The sequence below is a fragment of the Grammomys surdaster genome, unplaced genomic scaffold (genome assembly GCF_004785775.1).
Source record: "Grammomys surdaster isolate TR1022 unplaced genomic scaffold, NIH_TR_1.0 220, whole genome shotgun sequence".
Lineage (NCBI taxonomy): Eukaryota > Metazoa > Chordata > Mammalia > Rodentia > Muridae > Grammomys > Grammomys surdaster.
This window is the reverse complement of record NW_021604665.1, coordinates 858,393-879,064: the sequence shown is the minus strand read 5'-3', so window position 1 is coordinate 879,064 and position 20,672 is coordinate 858,393. Positions and strand designations below refer to the sequence as shown.

Genomic DNA, 20,672 nt, shown 5'->3' with positions numbered 1-20,672 from the left:
TGCTATTTGATCATTTTTAATGATGTATATGTACTATTCTTATCATTAAACAACAACAGCAAAAAAAAAAAACTTTTAAAATGATTTTTCTTTTCCTTTTTGAGACAGGGTCTCTCTATGTAGCTCTGGCTGGTTAGAATTCCCAGCGTAGACCAGGCTGGCCCAGAACTCACAGAGATCTGCCTACCTCTGCCTCCCCAGTCTGTGCTACCACACACAGCTGATTTATTTTTAATTGAGGAACACAGTGGAAGCAGGCATGGAATGCCAGCTTTAGCCATAGTTGAGGAGTGGCGTTCATAAGCCCCCACACGGCTGTTTCCAGTATGCAGGCCATCATCCAGCCTTGGGTGACCTTGGCCTGTACTCAGTGCCTGTTGGGGTGCATCTCCCTCCCTCCAGGGTAGAGACTGAAGACCAACCAGGTCGTCATGATTAAGTTAAGTTACAGAGTCACAGCAGAAAGCCACTTAGGAGTGGTGCGGCTGCCCACGGGTCCAGGCGCCACCTGGAGGTAATTGCCTGACATGACACCTCATGGGGCAAAAGTGGTGAAGAAGATGTACATCTTGGCCAGGAAGGTAGTGACAGAGCCCTGGCGCCACAGCTTCATCTCTACGTCCAGGGCAAAGTCCCGTGGCTCCAGAACAGACCGCTGCAGGGATACCACACCAGTGTAAGCATTGAGTCTGCGCGTGACGAAGTAGCCCTCTTCATTACCCTTGGTGATGGTCAGGGAGATGGTGTCCCCAGCAAAGGCGGGAGCGGGGCCGATGCGGAAGATATGCGCGGGTACCAGTAGGCCCGTCTGGAAATTGAGCTGGTAGTGCGTGATGCGAGCTGGTGAGGTTTGACATTCCGCAATATCCTGGCATGTCGTGCGCTCGCACTTCCTGTGAGGGAAGGATGCTTGGTCAGTGGCTGGGGACCCTCGCTCCCATCCCAGATGTGGACAGACCCCAGCAGCTGGCTCAGGCACCAGTGGACCAGGGGTCAAATGTGAGCTCTACCCAGAGGAATCCAGCAGCTACACATAACCTACTTTGCCCCTCTAGGCCTCGTTCCCACAGCTGTGAGATGGTCTCCTGTGGGAGTGTGGCTGATGTGCCTGGCACAAGGTCCCAGCAGGCCTGTCAGCAGCTCTTTTCATCCATATTTGTCCCTTCCTTTCTTCCCCTTCCCTCTTCCATCATAGCCCCCTGCCCAGCACAGCCTAATGGCTGCCACACCCAACCTGTCTCCTGTTGTAGAGCTGGGTGCTCTCCCTTCCCAGTTAGGTCCCTTTAAGCACTTCAGCTCACACATCTGGTGTCCTGCACAAGGGAGGCCATGGCCCAGGCAGCCCTTGGAGAAGCTAAGGAGTCAGCTGGCCAAGGAGTGAGACATGAAGGCCTCAGTCTACAACCTGATGACTGGTCGCCTGGCCAGACCTTGAAAATGCAGGCCAGCAGCCAGATGACTGGGCAGGGACAGGAATCATGGTGAGCTCAGGAGGCCCAGACATGGCAGCTGTCCCATGAAGCTGCTCTGGTGAGGCTGCTCTGGCTGCTGGTCCCCAGAAACCCCAGGAGGTAATAAGCATATATGGTAATGCTGGGAGTTTGTTACACAGTATGTAATGCATGTGGGGTATGTGTGTGTGTGCGTGTGTGTGTGTAGAGAGAGAGTTCCCAGCAAATACTGTGTCTGTGTTAAAGAGTCTACAAGGCTGATTAACTGGTTATGACTCTGGAGAGTTGGAATGTTATAGGTCTTGTAGTCAGATTATCTTGAGCCGTCTTCAGCTCCCTTAAGAGCCAGCCAGTGTCCATCTCTGTGTGTGACCTGCATGTGTCATTAGGTAAATCCTTTGGGGATGCACAAATAGACTCCTAGCTTCCGCTAACCCGAAGGTTAAGGATGGTACCAAACAATACCCAAGAGATTTTCTCAGTTTGTGTAACCTGCTTGTATTTACCAGTGTTTTTTAAAAAGTGTGTTCATTTATAAGTCTTTGTTTTGTTACCCTAGAAACTTCATAAAACTGTTTTCATGAACATGCTATTTGAATCAGCCTGAATCCATGTTCCTGAGCCATAGTCATTCATATCTGGCTGTAGATCAAACTTTCTCTCTTTGAGGTGACAGCTCTCTTTTTTAGCATGGACAGTTCTCTATTTCTTTTCATAGTGCTTTATAGGAAAGGGCAGGAGGTGGCCATGTCAGGGACCACCTGACTCTTAGCCTGTGGCACAGAGGCAGTAGAGGGCCCTGGATCACACCAGGGCTGAAGGCACTCACGTTTCTGAGACACGGACATAGTTTGGTGGACAATCAAAGCGCAGGCAGCGGAAACTACCCTGGATGTTGTGGCAGGTCTCAGCTTCAGAGCAGTTGTGGGTGCCCAGTGCACACTCATCAAGGTCTGGGAAGGGAGAAGAGGGTTGTTAAGAGAATCCTTATGGCCTAGGAACCCAGCCTGAACCATTCCCACCAACACAGGAAGCCTGGGTTCTGGACAGCTGTGTGGCCTAAGAGCACAGCTGTACAGAGCCATCTGCCCCATCTCACCGTGGCAACACAGCAGCAGGGTCCTGGCTCTGCTAGCTTCTCAGAATAAAGCTCATGATCATCTACTGCTTACCAAGCTCCACCACAGCCTGGGATGCTGAGCTAACTGCCAGCAGCCACAGCCACCAACCTGAATGCAGAGCTGCCTACCTGCCCTACCCAGGCCCAAAGTACTTCTTCAAGACACACAGGGGCAGAGAGAGCTAGCCACCAAAACCCAGAGATCTCTCACTGGACAAGGCCTCTCAGGCTCCAAGTCCCAAATCTCTCCTGAGGGGGAGTCAAGGTCCCTCCCACACCCACCTTTCCTTGCTGGCTGGCCAGGTCCCTTAGAATCATAGCTTAGAATCCAGTTCAGAGGAACAGTCAGAGTTGCAGATCTGGTCCATCCTGGGATTGTCTCCTCTATAGCAAATCTGACAAGCTACTGAAGCTAGGGCTTGTGTTGCCAGTGCCAGGAGCCATCTCCCCCACTTCCTAACCTGCATAGCTGTGGCAGGGGAATATCAACCTGCACCAGACTAGTGCTGGCCTCCCTAGGACTCCATCCCTATCCCCTGGCCTCTGGACAGCACACTCTCCTGTCCCAATAGGCCCCATCAAAGTTTGGCAGAGATTTGAGGACAGCAACTCAGATCTTTGAGGCTCTCCTTCTGGTATGTTCATAGATAGTCCCCTGTCTCCTCACACCGGGGTAGGGTACAGATTCAAGGCCAAGCCTGGAAGATTCTGTGCTGGCCTGAATGGCAAGAAGCCCATTACCTTCCTCACCCCAGGCCTGGACACAGGGACTATTTCCCTGAGCACAGTTGTTCTGAACACGTGGGCTTAGTCTAAGGTCTAAGCCTGAGGCAATTCACAGCATCTCCTGCATACACAGAGCTGCCTGCCTGTGTCTGGCAGAGCGGAGGCTGTCACTCACCCTTGCAGGACCTCCCGTTGGCCATCATTGTGTATCCCTGCTCTGGGCATGCACACTGGTAGCTCCCAGGCACGTTGACACAGCGGAAGGTACAGAGAATGCCAGCGCCCTGTGCACACTCATCGATGTCTGTCAGAAAGGGTCAGCTGGTGAGTCTCACCCATCCACAGGCACAGCCAGGAAGCCCAGGAGCCATTAACAAGGGAAGATAAGAGGGCTGCAGTGGTGGGAGCTCAAACCCACATAGAAGATGCGGAGCAGAATGGGAATGCGCCTCCCAGGACTGTGTATTACTAACGACAGCACCATCCGAGGGCTATTTAGGTACCAGCCCGACTTGGGCGATGTACTCCTGTTAAGATCAGGGTATCATCTCACTTTACAGAGAAGGAACTTGAGGTCAGAGTGGAGAGACTGAAAGTCTCACAGCAGGCAGACTGTGGGCTGGGTTATGAACTCAGACCGCACACTAAATCCCCTGGGATCCCGGCATATGGGGAAGGGGCCCTTCTTCATGTGAGTCCTGGGAGGGGCTCACCTGTGCAGGTGTGCCCATCCTCTGCCAGCTGGTAGCCTTGGCGGCAATAGCACTGATAGGAACCATAGATGTTGGCACACTCCTGGCTGCAGCGCCGAGTCTCACACTCGTTCACATCTGTGGGAACAGGGTCTTCATCATAGTGAGTCCTCCCAGACTGTATACTGGACTGGGCTGGCTCACCAGTATCCTTGTTTGGAGAGACATTCCTTTTGGCCACCCTTTGAAGAAGGTGGGGCCAGGCAGGCCACTCAGCAAGGGCAAATTCTCTGGCCCCAGGACAAATCAAGGCAAAGCCTGGTGCTAACCTGCTGGGAACACGCAACTTCTAGAACTCTTGAGTCACCTAGGTACAAGATTGGCCACCAGAGCTAACACTGTGCTGAGGTGGGGGAGGGAGCAGGAGCTGGCATAGGATGAAGAAGGGAGAGCTAGTTCATGGCTTCCTCAGAGCATCTGCCCACTGAGCCCTTTCCGATTAAACTGTGCCAGGCATACACTGGACTTGGGGAAACGGCCATGAAGAAGGCAGACAATATCTTCACCTGGAAGAAGTAGCTCACATGTGGAGAGAAGAGGGAAGGGGAGGGACTGGTATACAAGATGGACAGCATGCCTGAGCACGTCAAGAGGCATGGGGAAGGCACATCAGAACAATGGGAAGGGGTGTCTCACAGAGGTCTTTCTCATGTAAGCTACAGCCTTAAAGTGGACAGGAAGGGTGTAATTGGAGGGACAGGGCCATATAGCCATCTAGGAAAGAGGCTCTGCAGGTGGCCAACACAGCCTGTGCAAAGGTCCTGAGGTGGGAGCTTGCTGAGTGTTTTTAGAGAGCATCAATGAGGCAAAGGTGGCTGAGCCAGAGGAACTGAGGGGCATGCAAAAGGAGGCAAGCCATAGCCAACTGTGTCTAACTTGAACTTCACATCATTCACAAAAGACAAGCCACGTGTCAACATGTGGCTTGTCCACTCTTCTGTGCTGGGCATCTGGCTGCCAGAATTCATGCTCAGTTCACCTCCAGGTCTCCAACACACAGTCAGTGGAAGCACAAAGGTGAACACAAGAATCGTGCCAAGGCAGAAAGAAGGATGGGGAGGTAGAGGCCCTGTCTGCTCCAAGTTGTCCACACCAAATCTGATATGAAACATGCCCACAGTGTAATGACACTAGTGGGCAAGTGACTCTCCCAGTGTCTTGCTATAGCTAACCCCTCCACACACACTCTAGGGCCATAGCGGTCTCAGCAGATTGGCCCCACGCAGAGGAGAGTGATGAAGACTGGTTAAGAAAATGGGGCCAGAGATGCCATGGTCTCTCAGTTGAAGCTCAGCTTCTCACTGAGCCACCGCATGGCTTTCTTCCCCTGTGAACCTGAGCCAGCAGCACTAGGGAACTAACGTCTGTGGGAACTCCGTGATGTCACTTCCCCAGCTACAGGCCCACCACAGACTTGAAGCACAGCCCATGCCCACACTTGGTTTATCTCAGTGTGTATTCCGAGGCATCATCCGTGGGAGCCATGTGACCTTGCTTCTTCACAGCTCCTGAGCTCTCCTGGTTGCCCTGTGCCATCTTGGCAACAAACTCCCCGTGATCACAGCAGGAATCAGAGGCTGTCTGTCCAAGTGGGAGCTAGGTGCATGGGGTCAGAAGCCAGGGGTTAGACGTCAGGGTGGGCAGTACCTTCACAATGCTTGCCATCTGCGGCCAAAAGGAAGCCAGCAGCACAGGAGCAACGGTAGGAGCCTGGTGTGTTCTCACATGTGTGCTGGCACAGGCGGCCCGGTGAGACCCAGCATTCATTCACATCTGCAGGGGAGACAACGAGCAGCAGGTACAGAGTGGGCAGCCAGCAGGGAATGTACCCAAGGGTGCAGAGGAACAGGAGGACAAGGCAGTAACTGGGCTACAGTGTGGAATCTGAGCCAAGAAGAGAGTGGTTAGTTTGAAGACAGCCATCTGGGGAGGTCTAGGCCAGAGAGCTGGTACAGAGGGGCAGATTCTTTGTGCCCAGGGGATCCCAAACCCCGGTATCCCTTACCAATGCAGGTCCTGCCGAACGCATCCCTCTGGAAGCCGGGCTTGCAGTCACAGCGGTAGGATCCAGGGAGGTTATGGCACAGTTGGCCCTCACCACAGCGGTGCACACCTGTCTCACACTCATTCACATCTGTGGGGCAGGCAAGCAGGACAGCCTGAGGTCCCGACGGCCCCTCTCCAGGGCCTCTTGGGCAGAGAGGTGGATGGGGAGGCTGTGTGGATACAGGGAGGCTCCAGCCTTACCCACACATTCCGAGCCTTCCTCGTTAGCATGGTAACCACGACTGCAGACCAGTGGGTTCCTCTGACAGGTGTAGGAGCCCACTGTGTTGATGCAGCTGAATCCTGAGCGGCAAGGCTCCCTTAATGATGTGCATTCGTTGATGTCTGCAGAAGCAACAAGGTGGTGGGAAGCCTGGCCTACCCCTCCTCCACTCATCTGGCCAGCTCCGGGCTTTAGGCCTACCTATACCACCCCTGCCACTTGAAAGTCCCACCTCCAGAAGCCACAGCCAGTGGGCTGACTACAGTCTGTACAATCTGGCCAATAGAACAGCTGAAGTAAGGGGAAGGCAAGGCTAGTCATAGTTATTATTATTATTATGAAAGTATAAATGAATTCCTGGTGATTTGGTGATCATGGCCGCCTATTTGATCTCCTTCCCACTAAACAGTTCAGCAAACACTACAGCTGCCCCCATGAAGAATCCTGGATCACTGTAGGTACTCAGGAAATGCAGCCAGCCCTTTGTCTCTCTGTGCTACTGTCGCCACTGCCACCTGTGTTCTAGCAGAAGACAAGTCAGAAGCTGTGGGGACATGGTATGCCCTGGATGTTTGGAAGGAGTGAGTAATATCTCAGACCTTGTCAGGACAATGAGGTCAGCATCTGTCACACAGTGTGTCTCAACCATGGCATGGAGCTAATCTAGAGAGCCTCACCGTGGTCTTGGGCAGTGAAGGCAACTCTGGGTTTCACTTCAGTCAGGAACCCTGTGATATTGTATCTTAGACAGTTCTTGTAGATCAAAACACATGACCTGTATTTGGTCCCACAAGTAGGTAAACTGAGGCCCTCAGAGAAACAGCTCCAAGGTGAGCAGAGCAGCTATCATTCTGCACATACCCACTCAGTGGGTAGAGACATTGAGACTTGGAGAAAGGAGAAACCAGCTAGACCCACCAGGGCTCTAAAGCCCACAGGACTCGTGGAGCCACACCCCGCAGCCTGCTTACCCACGCAATTGCCCTCAGGGTCCTGCAAGAAGCCATCCATGCAGCGCTGCCGGGCCTGGCAGTAGAAGGAGCCCTTGGTGTTCTGGCATGAGAAGCCTGCCTGGCAGTTGTGTGTGCCCGTCACACACTCGTCCACGTCTGCCACACAGAGGTTGGGCATTAGGGGCAGGAAGCAAGAGGCCCCGCCCTCACAGCCAGTTGGGGGGGGAGACAAGAAGCCCCGCCCTCACAGCCAGAGGTGGGAGGCAGGAGGCCCCGCCCTCACAGCTAGCAATCTTGCCACACTCCCCAGCCTCACACCATTGTAACCTCAGAAGCCACGAAGGTCTGAATCCCAGTAAGGTGGCAGAGTGGAGTCACTGGGGAGGCCCATGTCCCAGGAGTAAAAATGACATAACCACATGCCCTGAACTTCTCCATGGTCCTTGCCATTATTCTAAGCATGCAAAGTGATTACATTTTCTCCATCCTCACAGAAACACAAGAAGTAGATCCTGTGACTGGCCCATTTTATGGAGGAGGAAACTGAGGCACAGGCAAGCTTCCATTGCTACAGAATGCCAGGCAGTCTGGCTTTCTGCCACTCACCACACTACATTGGTGAGGAGCAGACAGAAACGTGTGAGAGACTGTCCCAAGGTCAAGTCACGCACGTCACTGGAGCACAGAAGCTCACACCTGGGGCCCTTGCCACGATCCTTCCTCCACATCACAGGCCTCTGTGCTTGCTGTTCCCCATGCCCATGACACCTTCCAGGTAGCCTCCCATTGTTTGTGTCTCAACTACACTGTCACTTTCCTGAGAGCCTTTCTACATGCACACCGGAGACACATCCTTCCAACTCCCGTGGTCACCTCACCATCTCTGTATTCCTCACATCCTCTACCATGAGGTCACAGAAAGATCACCTCATACCAGTGCTGCTGGTACCCAGAACCCCGTCTGGCATTAAAAGAAGCTTAAGAAATACGTAAGGCACTGAAAAAAAATTCCTCTTACTAGAAAGCTAGTATCCCATCCCTAGCCTCAGACCCCCACCCTCACCCCAAGGAAAGCCAAGTCAGGAATGTGGAGGAAAGACAGGGCAGGGATAGGGACATCCCTGACATGAAGTTAGCCTAGGGAGCAGATGTGGCTCAGTACTTTCTTACCTGTGCACTCGCCGTCTGTGAGGACATAGCCCGACTCACAGGTGAGTGCCTTGTAGCATTGGAAGGAGCCTGGCGTGTTCACACAGTGCTCAGCCCGGGTGCACGTGTGCAGGTCCGTCACACACTCATTGATGTCTGTGTGGAGATTGAGGCAGCTGTCAGGGCCTGCAGGGGCTCCAGGTACATAGGCCTAGCACAACCAGGCACAGGGAGACAGGAAGCACCAGGCTCTGACCTCAGGTACTCACCATGCAGGGAGAAGCACGAAGCTGATGTCCCCTTATCCAAGTATCCCTTCATTCAACAAAGATTTATCACACCCTTTCTATGTGCCAAGCAAGGCTCTTGGCAAGAGGGCTGGGTGTATGAACAAGACAGAAATGCCTGTCCTTGGAGCAGATGCTCGGAGATGCTTGCATATGCAATGAGGTGGCTCAAAAGGGACTTTGGGGACCACAGCGGGAGGAAGGAAGGCTGAGGCGAAGACAGGGCAAGCAAGTATAAGGCTGGAGCGAGGAGCACTGTCAGAAGACATCTGAGTAGGAAGGTGAAGAGGTGACAGCAGGAGCCTCTCTGACAGTCCAGGCAGAAGGAACAGTTATATGACAGCCCAGGCAGGTTCAGGACTAACCCAGAGGCAGGTGTGGCTGTAGGGGAGAGAAGAAAATGTGAACAGGTGTGGTTACATCAAGGAGAGGTTGGGAGCCATAGATGATTCCTGGCATAGGGTGAGGGAACCCTGGTTGGAGCTGGAGAAGAGACTAGGAGGAGATGTAGTTTATCCACAGAAGGATGCCGGCTGGTACACTGGGAGAGAGCAGAAGCAGCCAGAGTGACTGATGGCAGAGGAGGAGGTGAGAGAACCAGGAGATCAGAAAAGCTTTGGGCTGAGCAGCTGGATAGATGCCAGCACCTGGGGTGGGCAGCCCTTGGGAGCAGGTGTGCTGAGGAAGGTCCCAGAGTTCTCAGGGGCTAGGAGGCAGCTAATGACCTACCTCTGTGCTCACAAGGCTAGCCCCCCTACTTCTGGGCTCACAGGGCTAGCCCCCCTACCTCTGGGCTCACTGAAGGAACCAAGGGTAATGGTCAGGTGGCTGAGGTCACTTGAGGAAATGGGTACATGAAGAAGAGGCCAAGGACAGACATTGGGACACTCTAGCGACAAGCAGCTGGGAGTGGGGAGATTGCGGCCAAAAGAAGCAGAGGTCACAACCTGTAATTGCCTGCAGGCCGGGGCAAAGGACACTTCGAGGCTCAACCCAGCCCTGCCTCTCCTGTCTGTACCTGGCAAGAATTGGCACTAGGCACAGCCTACTTGCTCAGTGCTACACTGGCCAGAACTTATTCTCCTCCATGTCCCTGGGCCACACAGTGGGTCAGCAGCCTCTGACCCAGGTGGTTGGGTCAAGGAAGGCAGGTGGAGACACGGATGAAGTGGGGGGGGGGTCCTAGGGGCTGGGATCAGAGGGCTGTCTGCCATGGTCCTGCAATGACAGCTGCTTCTCAGGAGTGGTAACATTTGAGTTGAATCTATGAGGATAACTAGGGGACACGGTAGGAAAGTGGGGGTAGGGGAGGAAACCCTTCCAGGCAGAGATGGCATAGACGGGAAGGGGAATAGGGAAGGGACAGTTATGAATCAAGCTTGCACGGAGGTCTGATCAGGTACCACAAAGACATCCAGTGTACAGCTGGACAGGCACAGGGAGGCGGACACCCAGGACCCTAGGAGTTTCCCACAGCTAAGAGGCCTCAGAGTATTAAATGACAGGACCCACCACTCACAGAGGATCCCTAGGGATCAGGAAGTTCAAAGAACTGATCAGACTCACTGTCTTAAAATACAGGCGTGACCATTTCACAGACGAGGAGATCTCTCTCCCCAAAGGGATGTCATTGGACTGAGTTGGGCAGCCAGCAAAGATGGAATCCAGGGAGCTTGCTCCAAGCTACAGCCTTTTCTCACTGCCTGCCTCCCACTGCAGAGAGGTCTCAGAGCTGAGGCTGTGCCATCCCCACTCCCTGCAGTCCAGCTCAGCTGTGGTACTTTCTTAAGAGTAAAGCACACAGCGGGCCCTCTTGGAGGCCACACCAAGCTGTCCCCAGCTTCTAGGCCTCAGTAGCTCAGGGAACCCTGCCAGAGTTCGTCACAGGGACTAATGCACCTGACCACCATGGTGACCTTCAGAGGCAGAGACCATCATCTTCCTCTGTGATGGAGGGGAACCTAGGGCTCAGAGCGGTTATGGACTTCAGTGAGCCCAAACTTCCTCCCAGCCTGATCTCGTTCCTCCCCTGTCTGAGTTACTGCATCTGAGCAGAGCAACCAGGGAGCCCCCAGGTCCCCAAGTGATGTTTGCTTGAAGCAAGAGGAGAGTGGCTGATAGCTTGTGCAGAATGAAGAGGGAAGCGATACAGAGTGTGCTCATAAATCTTGCTGAATGGAATGTATCTTGGCTTTCTCATCCTCGGGCTCATCTTTCAGCTGCTAAGGACCCTGCAGCATAGGTCTTAGCTGCCAAGCCAGGGAGTGGCAAGTCGGGGGACATCCTGAGAAGGGGCGCACATGCCTCCCAACACGCACACACAGACCCAGCCCACCCAGGAGGAGCTGCCACCACCGGCAAGCACATCAGGAGGGCCATGTTGTACCATGGGTGCTGCTAGGCAAACATGTTGGCCAGCACTGCTGCCTAGCAGTGCAGGGGAGGAGGAGGACATGTCCAGGCTGGACATGGTCCCCAAGCACAGGCAAGACAGACAGGACTCTGGCCGCAAGCCCTGAGCACTGTGTGCCCTGTTCCCACCTCACACCTTTGTCCAGCTGTCTCCTTCCCTATTGTACCTTTCCCCATCTCCAAGTCCTGCCCATCCTTGGGAAAAGATGGACATATTCCTCCTCCCTTGGGTGCCATTGGCAAGAGCGAAATCTCCCTTTGCCTCTGTCCTTATTGTATCAGCCGGTCTGCCTGACTTCTCCTCTATTCAGTGTTATCTCTGAGATGCAGGAAGCCAGGGCTTCTTTTTTCTTTCCTCAGTGAGAATATCAGGTAATACCCAGACACAAGACAGTATGAAGTCCTTCTTTGCCCACAGAATTCCAGAATCCCAGCCCTGGCCTATATAGGCCCAGACATGTGTAGGTTGACACAGGGCTCACATCCTCCCTGTCCATTGAGGGAAGACTCAGAGGGGAAAGTGCCATTTGCTGAGTCACACAGCAAATGGATGCTGAACTGGGTCAGCTGGACCAGCACGATCTCCTTGCCTCTCGGGAGATTCCAGATAAATCTACAGGCAATCTAAGTGGCCGAGGTAACAGGCTGCATGACTCAGACTATGTGCACACTGTGCATGTACCACAATCCCCATAGGTGTCAAGAGCTTCCAATAGCTGAGAAAAGACAAGGTCCAGAGCCTCTGGGTCCTGCCTCCTGCCCAGGCCTCCCTGCCTCCACACTGCTCCATGGCTCTGCTACCCACATCTGGCTTTCTGGTCTCTGACCCATCCCTGAGATATCCCATTAGCTTCTGAGTCACGGGCTTATCTGGGAACACAGCCACAGAAAACAAGCGGGACAAGACACCAGGACACAAGGGTATGACACAGAGCTCAGCCGGCTGCTGTGTGGGAGCTCACATGCAAAGGGTAGGCCCTTTAGCATGTGGCACTATGTGGTGGGTTGGCGTGGAGCAGAGCAAGACAGCCGTGACGTGGGTGGCAGACAGGGGCTCCAGCTTACCCACACACTTCCTATGTGCGTTGAGGATATAGCCCTCTGCACACAACACTGTGTGGTTGACACAGTAGAAGGATCCCAAGGTGTTCACACAGAACTGTTTCCAGCTACAATCGTGAGTGCCCATCAAACACTCGTCTTGGTCTAATGACAGCCACGGAAGGAAAAACAGAAGGCTGTTAGAGAGGTGCATCTTTGAGGCGCGGCTGCCAGGGGCGTCCAGGGAGAGATAAAGAACCTGTGTGCACCTGTCAGGGGACAGCTGAACCTTGGACCCAAGTTGAGTTTGTGAAACTCAAAGATGTTAGAGCTGCCCTGCTGCCCAGTGAGGGCAGATGGAAAGAGGCTCAGAGAGGGCAGGCAGCCAGCCCACAGTAAAACCACGGACAGCAAGCTGCCCCAACCCATCTCTGTAATGCCCAAGTCTGCAGCAACCAAGGAAATCACAACAGAAGGGTCTGAAATTTCAAGGGCTCTGATGTCTAGGCCAGTAGCATTCACAGAAGGGGATGGAGGTCTCCTGAGGCTGCCAGGCTAAGGGCTATGCAAAAGGCCTCCGTGAGAAGCTTTATGAAGTTTCTCTAGAAACTCAAATCTGCAAATATGTTTAAAATCCTCATGCTGTCCCAGCTGGGAACTCCTGTGATTATTCCTGAGAACAAAGGGAGGCACAGGAGGCTGTATGGGAGCTGTATATTCCCTCACAGGTGTGCCTTTGCAACCTCTGCCTTGTACCCTTCTACTCTTCCCTCTGGGGTGCTCCATGGGTGGCCAGCAGGGGCAGAACACTGGGCCTTGGGCAGCAGGTCACTGAGAGGGATGAGAGATGAGGACGTCTGAACCAAGATACTTTTCTCAGTCTCCAGAGCCCTGGGGTGAATCAGATCCCAGAGAACACAGACGACTTCCCTGGGCCTGTTGTCTCCACCATCAAAGAGAAGGCCAGTCAGTTGTCTCCAAGCTATGTGCTTTAGCTGCCTTTTCTGGACTCACTGGAGGGTGTCACTCACATACAGGGTCTCTGGAGTGATTGGACTTGGGATCTGAGCTTCAGAGAAGAATGCGGGCATCCTTTTAGACAGACTTGAACATTATACACAGATATACAGACCGTGTCTTCTGAGCCTGAACCATACATATTCTGGACGTGGCTCTCTATCCTGCTTCTGCCAAGACAGGAGGGGTAAGGTCCTAGGACCCCCAAGCTAGTTCAAACAAAACTCACTGAGAAAGCCAACCAGTAGGAGCCAGAACCACTGTTCCCATTGTACCCTGTGTACTGAGAGGTCCTAATCCATGGTGGCCCCACTGAGACATACCCTCACCTATGCTGGTCGCTGGGGTAAAGGGGATGGGCTTTGTGACCATCACTCTTCATGTACTTGTGAACAGCAGAGGAAGCTCACTGTCACCAATGTCCCCTCCATGACTGAGGCTCTTCTCCCCACTGCAGGGATGTGGGATGGGAGTGGGGAGGCAAGGTCATTTCTGGATGCTGCCCCTGACACACTGACACATCACTCCGTTCTCTCTTTCTCCACCTCGGGCTGGAGCATGGATGAACTCAGAGATCACAAAGCAAGTTCAGCCTTTTTACTACACCAGCCCTCAGGGAGCAGTGAGTTGAGAATGGTCCATATCTGGCACGAGTCCTGATTAGAACACAAGTTCAAAGATTATCCAGACCCCTAATCAGGTTGTCTGGGTGTCCAGCAGAATTCCCAGGAATCTGTGTCCAATGGGCCTTCAGGCAATGTGGGTACAAGTTCAGCTCCAAGAACCATTCAGTCCTTAGAAAGCAACAGGGCAGCCAGACAGGAGCCCAGAGCTCTGGGGCAGCATAGATGGCCAATACCAAGGGCTCAGTGACAACAGAGGGAACCACCTACACTGTCCTGCTGGGGTTCTCTGTCACAACAGCTGAACCTCATGGTCAGGGTGAGTTTGAAGTCCTGGTCTCCCCTACCCTAGGCTCTCACTACAGGCTAACCAGACCTGCAAAGCTTAGAGGGTAACTCCAAAGTACTCACCTTCACAGGACACACCATCTGCCATGATGGCATACCCAGGGAAGCAGGAGCACATGGCTGTGTCTCCAACAACACGACACACCTGCCGGCACGGCCCGTTGTCTGAGGAAAAAGTCCCGAGTCAGAATACGCAGGCCTTGGCCCTGGCCACATTGCTCATCCCCCAGCTCTGAGGTATGGATTGGGGTTTCCACTGCAGGCCCAGAGAGGCAGAGGTGTGAAAAGGTGAGAGCCCCAAGCCTGTGCCTTTTCATAAGGTCCCCAGGAAATGGTTCCAGTCCCAGCTGACACAGGGGATAATATTTTGGGTTCCTCCCACACACCACTCAGATGACACAATCCCTTGAGTGCCAGTGAGGTCACTGAAGGACAAAAGCAGAAGGCAGGAAGGGAAGGCTTCCCAGCATTCCTGAAGGAAGACTTGCCTTTACAGGAATGAGACAGAGCAGGTGATCCTCCTTGACCAGGGTCACATAGAGACCCAGAATCCCCTGATGTCTCCTCCTTCTCCCCTCCCTTCTCCTCCTCTGTCATCACCAGACAGGCCCTTTCACAAAGCAGAGGCACCAGATAGCCTAGCCCAACCTGCACACACCAAGCCCCAGAGCCTACCACCCCACACGGCCCAGACCCCTGCAGCTCAGGCCCTGCAGAAGAGCCATCTTTCCACTCACCTTTGCAGGTGTTGGGCTGTGGCACTGGCAGAGGGATGGTGTTGGGAGATACCTGGGCAGACTCAGACCTCGGTGCAGACTCTCGTGCAGTGTCCAACTGTGGGGCACCTCCATCTATTGTAGGTAGAGCATACGGCAGGGGGCAGGCTCACATCTTCTGCCAGGGCTTGGACACTCACCACACCAGGCACTGACTGATGACCTCATTGAAACTCCTTTTGCTCATTCACAGGGGAAAATACTGAGGCTCAGGGTACATACACACCTTGGGCAAGAGCTATCTCACAGCTACTAGGAAAAGGCAAAAGAGTGAAGGAAGAAATAGGGGGTGTCTAGACTAGAAAACAGCTCCACTCATACAACTGGCATGGAGAAAGCCCTGGTGCTGGGGACACAGCTAGGCCTGCTGAGGGTCTCTGAAGCCTAAGCCTGCTCCAGGCCTATCTTCAGAGGGAGCTCCAGGCAGTCTTCAGAATTCCCAAGACTAGGAGCCCTCTCTGGCTTCTGTCAGCATCAACACAGGGGCAGCAGGAAGAGAGGTAGCCTAGGAAGGCTACCCTCCATTGGCAGGACAAGCCTGTCCCTGGGCTGTATACAGCTTACCTGGGCGGCAGGTGCGGCCATCACCCTGCAGCTGGAATCCAGGGAAGCAGGCGCAGCGGTAGGAGCCGACAGTGTTGATGCAAAGATGCTGGCAAAGCTCCCCAGGGAGCAACAGGCACTCATCCTGGTCATCTCCCGGCAGGCTATTTGGCAGTTCAGCCTCTGTGCCCAGTGACAGGGCCTCCCGGTTTCCCATCTCTGTCTCTGAAACTGGGGTGGTTGGTCAGCACTTGGAACATAGCCAACATGGCCGATGAATGGCTGAGCCCACAGGATCCAGGAAAGCAGTGGGGGCTCAAAAGATGATAAGGATGGAGAAGTAAAGGAGGGAGAGGAGGAGGAATGGATGGATGGCTAGATGGGTGGGGAGGTGGACAGGAGTGGGGTAGATGAATGGATGGATGGACAGATGGTAGGAAGGTAGAGTGGTGGGATAGATGAATGAATGAGTCTGAGTCTTCATCACCTGCGTCCCCTTCAATAGGATAGGGCCGTGCCTAACGGGTTCTTTCTAAAGTGCTAAACTGGAGCCATAGAAAGAGTGCTAGCCCAGGTTGAGACAAATGAGGATGTGATGTCTGACTGCAATGTCCTTAGCTGTGTCATCAGTAGGTCTCTTTAGGTCTCCAGGCCCTGGGATGCACTGTCTACTCCCCATTGGGCAGCTGGTGAGTGGGTGACAGGGCTGCTCTGCACTGGCCAGATGCAACAAGAAACAGAATATCGGCATGAAACTACATCATCCCAGGGCGTGTCATAGGGAAGGTGGGGCACCCATCCTGAGGAGCCCTAGCCTGGTGATCACAGCTCTGTCCTGAGGATCTGGAACTGTGAGCAGACAGAGGCAAGGCCCAGGGCCAAAGACAAAGGGATCCTGGAGCCCACCAGCATGTACTTCCATGCCAAGCCCAGCTCACTGTCATTTGTATGGCCTTCTGACCAACTTCCCAGCAGAAAAGAAAGAGGAGGATATGCCTGAGGCTATTTCAAATAGGTCTTGAAGCAGAACAATTTGCTCCCAGCACTTGCAGCTACCATACTTAAGCCACTCAGAAATTCTACAAATGAAAAGACACAATGTTACTGTAGGTGGTTAAGTAAGGGGATGGATGGACCTTGCCCAGCCATGTGATCCACCTGGTGCCCCACCCCATCCCCATGCCTTGTTTTGACCTCTGATGCTGGGTTTCCTCCTGAACTCTACCTTAAACCACTCTCTGGGTAATAACTTGTTCTTCATAAATTATTGTCTTCAACCAGCTTCTTGGGCGAACTGGTAGATAGGTGTGTGGGTGGAGAGGAGAAAAATAGTGAATGAGTAGGGGAGGTGACTTAGTGATGAATGAGTGGAGGTGAATGACGGATGGATTTGGAGATGAATGAAGTAGTGGAACAATGAATAGATGGACAGATAGGCATGCGGATGGATGAAGGTGTTTGGATGGATGGATGGATGGATAGATAGATGGATAAATGGGTAGGTAGGTGGATGGATGGGTGGATGGATGGATGAATGGGTAGGTAGGTGGATGGATGGATGGATGGATGGATGGATGGATGGATAGATATATGGATAGGTAGGTGGGTGGATGGATGAATGAATAGATAGATGAATGGGTAGATGGATAGATGGGTGGAAGAATGGTAGATAGATAATGGCCTGATGGACAGATAACCAGATGGAGAATGATATAAGCAGAACATGGTGACCAGCTCAGGAAACAGAGGAAGGGTGTGGAGATGGTCAGAGCAGCCAGGGTGGTGAAGGGAGGGTAGAAGGGCAGATGGTCACTGGTGATTGGTGAATGGGACAGAGAACTGTGGGACTTCCAGGCCAGCACAAACAGGATTAGAGTCCAGTCAGCAGCTGCAGAACTCTATAGAGCAGAGCTCAAACCTCAAATCACATACAGTAACGGATCAGGGTCCCCACTGTGGTCTGAGGCTACCCAGCCCAACCACCCTAGAAGCCCATCTGTCCTCTTTCAACTGCCTCCACCTGGGAGAACAGCACCCACCTCTGCGAGGAGTGGCCTCAGGCTCTGGTGGTCGACGGACCTCAGGCACTATGAGGGGCTCTTCACCTTCACAGCAGGAGAGCATGACATGGTTGCAGGGATAGCCCAGGTTGGGGTTGGACTCACACGACTGGCCCTCGGCCCGTACTTGGAGTCCCAGGCCACAGCAGTCACAGCATTGCTGAGGGAGACAGATCATCAAGACCAGGCCCTCAGAGTGTGCCTGGCTTCCCACAGTCTATGTGCCTATGATTCATTCAGGGTCCGTGGGCACAGCCTGGGGCAGGCTCTGTAGTGAATTAATGTTGTCTGGTTCCTCTGTCTGCCTTTGTGCTCTCCCAGGGTGGAAGGTGGCCCACCCCTGCATCCCAAGTCTGGAGAAGAGTAGGACTAATGTTAATTTTCTTTAATGAATGAATAAACGTCCCTTGGAAAGAACTACAAATGAAGACCAGGCATGCTCACCATGCCCTACCCTCAGAAGCAGACACTAATCCTTTCAGCTCAGCAAAAAGACAGCATTTCCCAAATGCCCTTCCAGACTGGGTGACTTCATAAAATATTCAGGAGAGGATCTACTTGGAAGTGTACCTATCTTGCTCTCCCTGTTCATCTTCCTTAGAGTATATGTGTTGGAGCTCCTGGTGTCACATCAGGTTATGAAGGGACCTGAAGTTAATACTACACATATTCAAAAAAAAAAAAAAAAAACCAGAGGTTGAGTCCCTAAGGACATGCAGGCCTACCTAGTCCAGACTACCAACTGCCATGGGAAATCTGGTTTCCATTGTCAAACTATGGCAGTGGACTGGTGCAGCAAAAGCCCAGCTGACCAGCCTCCCCAGCCTCCCCAGCCTCCACACTCTGGAGCCGAACAGCTCAGAGACTCAGAAGTGAACATGCAGCTTTGACTTGAGGTGTACAATGACTTGCTTTGGTCACTAGGGTGAGACAGAAGTGATCATGTGTTCATTTGAGTCCAGGCTTCTAAAGGTCTTATATGTCACTATAGCTTTAGTTTAGCATATGCCTACTCCAGACCTCAGGGCGGGTCTAATAGCAGATCCTGGGTCACTGAGGACATACCCTTGAAGGGGACTTGGGGACATTGGTCTCTTCTGTCTTATATGAGAAACTGGCTCCCCTATGCATACCATTTCATGCCGTGACACTTGATCACATGCCAAAAGGCAACAGGGCCAAGTGAGCAAATGGAACCAAAACCTTTTACTCACAAAAGGGGTTATCTCTGGCATGTCGTCAGAGTGAGGAAAGCTGAGAGACTCGTATGCTTTCAATCTCTTTCCTAGGGCCCATCTGAACCAGGCTCAGCCAGCCCATTGTAGGAGAGACTGCAGGGAACAGAGACAGTTCAGCGGGGCTACCTGACTCCTGAGAAGCCACCAGCCAATGACAGCTACACAGGCGCAGTAGAACAAGCCAGCCACAGGCACAGCTACAGTGACACCCTTCACCTGATGCTTTAAATACCCACTGCCCCAAACCACATGAACACAAGCTCCAGGTGCGGGCACTGGGCCAGCATAGGGAATTTCTTGCCCATGTTTTATGCCTGGGGAAACTGAAGCTGAGAGAAGAGGTCTGGACTTGGGATAAAGGTAACCACAGAAAGACTCTACATCTGCCTGCAGCAAGATCCTCTCCTAATACCAGGCCTTCTTCTCTTCCTCCTGCTCTCTTCATTGCTCCTGATGCAGCTTGGTTCTGCCTGCCTCCAGTCTCCAGCCCCCAGCCCCTAGCCTCCAGCATGCACATGCAAACACTTCCAGCATCTTAGGACTTTCCATCGCTGGCCACCACACTGCTCCTAGAACCGATGTGCGCTCCAGCACAGCTTCCGCCCACAGACCTTTTCACTACCTCAGGCACACCACATCTACCACTCTCAGCCTACTCTGCCTCAGAGAGAGCAAGATGTCATCTGGGTCATGGATGGGGTTCAATACATACTTTGTGGATTTGACCAACGCCATGACTGTTAACATTTTCTGGGCAGGTGGTGAGTCTGTCCCCATCCCCACCCCAGGATGCGGTGTCACACATCTCAGCCATGATTGCAGCCAGTAGGACTTGCCTTGTACAGGGAGACACCACAGGTATCATTGTCCTCGGCTCCACAGGTCTCACCCTCCTTGGCCCCCATGACTCCGGCGACGCAGCTCTTCTCTTTCAAGTAGGAGATGCAGCATTGCCTCTGGGCTATCCTGAAACAGGGGAATACCTCAGTCCCTAATTGGCGGGTCCCTCTCAAGGAGGGTGACAGTCCTTGACCTCTGGAGGAAGATATTAGCATCAGAGTTTCACTACCAATCCTCAGAAAGTTAGAGAGACTCATCCTCAGGAAGGATGGAGTAGATCTGCTGGGGAGAGTAGTGCCTGGGTTCTTGGTCACCTCCTGCCCCTCTCCATGTGGATAATCTGTCAAAAGAGGTGGCTGGTGAGCCAGCCAAGCATGGGCCATGAGAGGCAGGACTCAGCACTACTTGGGAAGGACATGTGCAGGGGTCAGCTGTCCAGTGATGGAGTTGTGGTCCGTGTGGTGGTGAGCTCCATCTCAAGAGGGATGTAAGAATTTACAACAGCTGCAAAGCTCAAAACTTTCGGTGTCTGATTAATGTGCATGCTCTAGTCATTCATTTGGTAACCTCAAACAGGAGTGGCAAAAAGGAAAGAGAGGGGACAGGTTTAGTTCTCTAAAGAAGGCCAGGCATGGTAGTGCATGCCTTTAACCCCAGCACGTGGGAGGCAAAGGCAGGCCGATCTCTGTGAGTCTGAGGCCAGCCTCATCTGCATAGAGAGTTTTCAGGTCAGCAGGGCTATATAGTGAGGCCTCATCTCAGAAATGGAAGAGGAGGAAGAGGAGAAGGAAGAGGAAGAGAAGGAGGAGGAAGAGGAGAAAAGAAGAAGAAAAAGAAGAAAAGGAAAGAGGAGAAAGGGGAAGATGAGGAGGGAGAAGGGAGGAGGAAGAGAAGGAAGAAAAAGAAGACAGGAAGAGGAAAAAGTGGAAGAAGAAGGGGCAGGGGCAGGGAGGAGGAGGAGAATGAGCAAGGACAGAACATGGTGAACATTAAAAAATATGCATTCTAATTCTGGCCATACTGGTGAGCTGTGCAGCTCCAGATGAATCACATTGCCTCTCCGAACT

General features: G+C 52.9%; 1 protein-coding gene across 3 annotated transcripts in view; it reads right to left on the bottom strand.

Moving 5' to 3' along the window:
* Positions 1 to 223: 223 nt before the first annotated feature.
* The window catches only part of Fbln2 (fibulin 2), a 55,939-nt gene continuing 35,490 nt past the window's right edge, over positions 224 to 20,672 (bottom strand). For 2 of the 3 annotated variants that reach the window (XM_028773057.1, XM_028773056.1), the window contains exons 4-18: positions 19,602 to 19,731; positions 17,507 to 17,687; positions 15,489 to 15,698; positions 14,886 to 14,999; positions 14,212 to 14,313; positions 12,185 to 12,325; positions 8,442 to 8,576; positions 7,290 to 7,427; positions 6,297 to 6,440; positions 6,055 to 6,183; positions 5,697 to 5,822; positions 4,011 to 4,127; positions 3,473 to 3,601; positions 2,281 to 2,404; positions 224 to 893 (exon numbers count right to left, since the gene is read on the bottom strand). In XM_028773057.1, coding sequence (XP_028628890.1) covers positions 536 to 893; positions 2,281 to 2,404; positions 3,473 to 3,601; positions 4,011 to 4,127; positions 5,697 to 5,822; positions 6,055 to 6,183; positions 6,297 to 6,440; positions 7,290 to 7,427; positions 8,442 to 8,576; positions 12,185 to 12,325; positions 14,212 to 14,313; positions 14,886 to 14,999; positions 15,489 to 15,698; positions 17,507 to 17,687; positions 19,602 to 19,731 — 2,278 coding nt within the window. In that variant the 3' untranslated portion in view covers positions 224 to 535. The remainder of the gene's footprint in view (positions 894 to 2,280; positions 2,405 to 3,472; positions 3,602 to 4,010; positions 4,128 to 5,696; positions 5,823 to 6,054; positions 6,184 to 6,296; positions 6,441 to 7,289; positions 7,428 to 8,441; positions 8,577 to 12,184; positions 12,326 to 14,211; positions 14,314 to 14,885; positions 15,000 to 15,488; positions 15,699 to 17,506; positions 17,688 to 19,601; positions 19,732 to 20,672) is intronic. The other variant, XM_028773058.1, reaches the window with a different exon arrangement.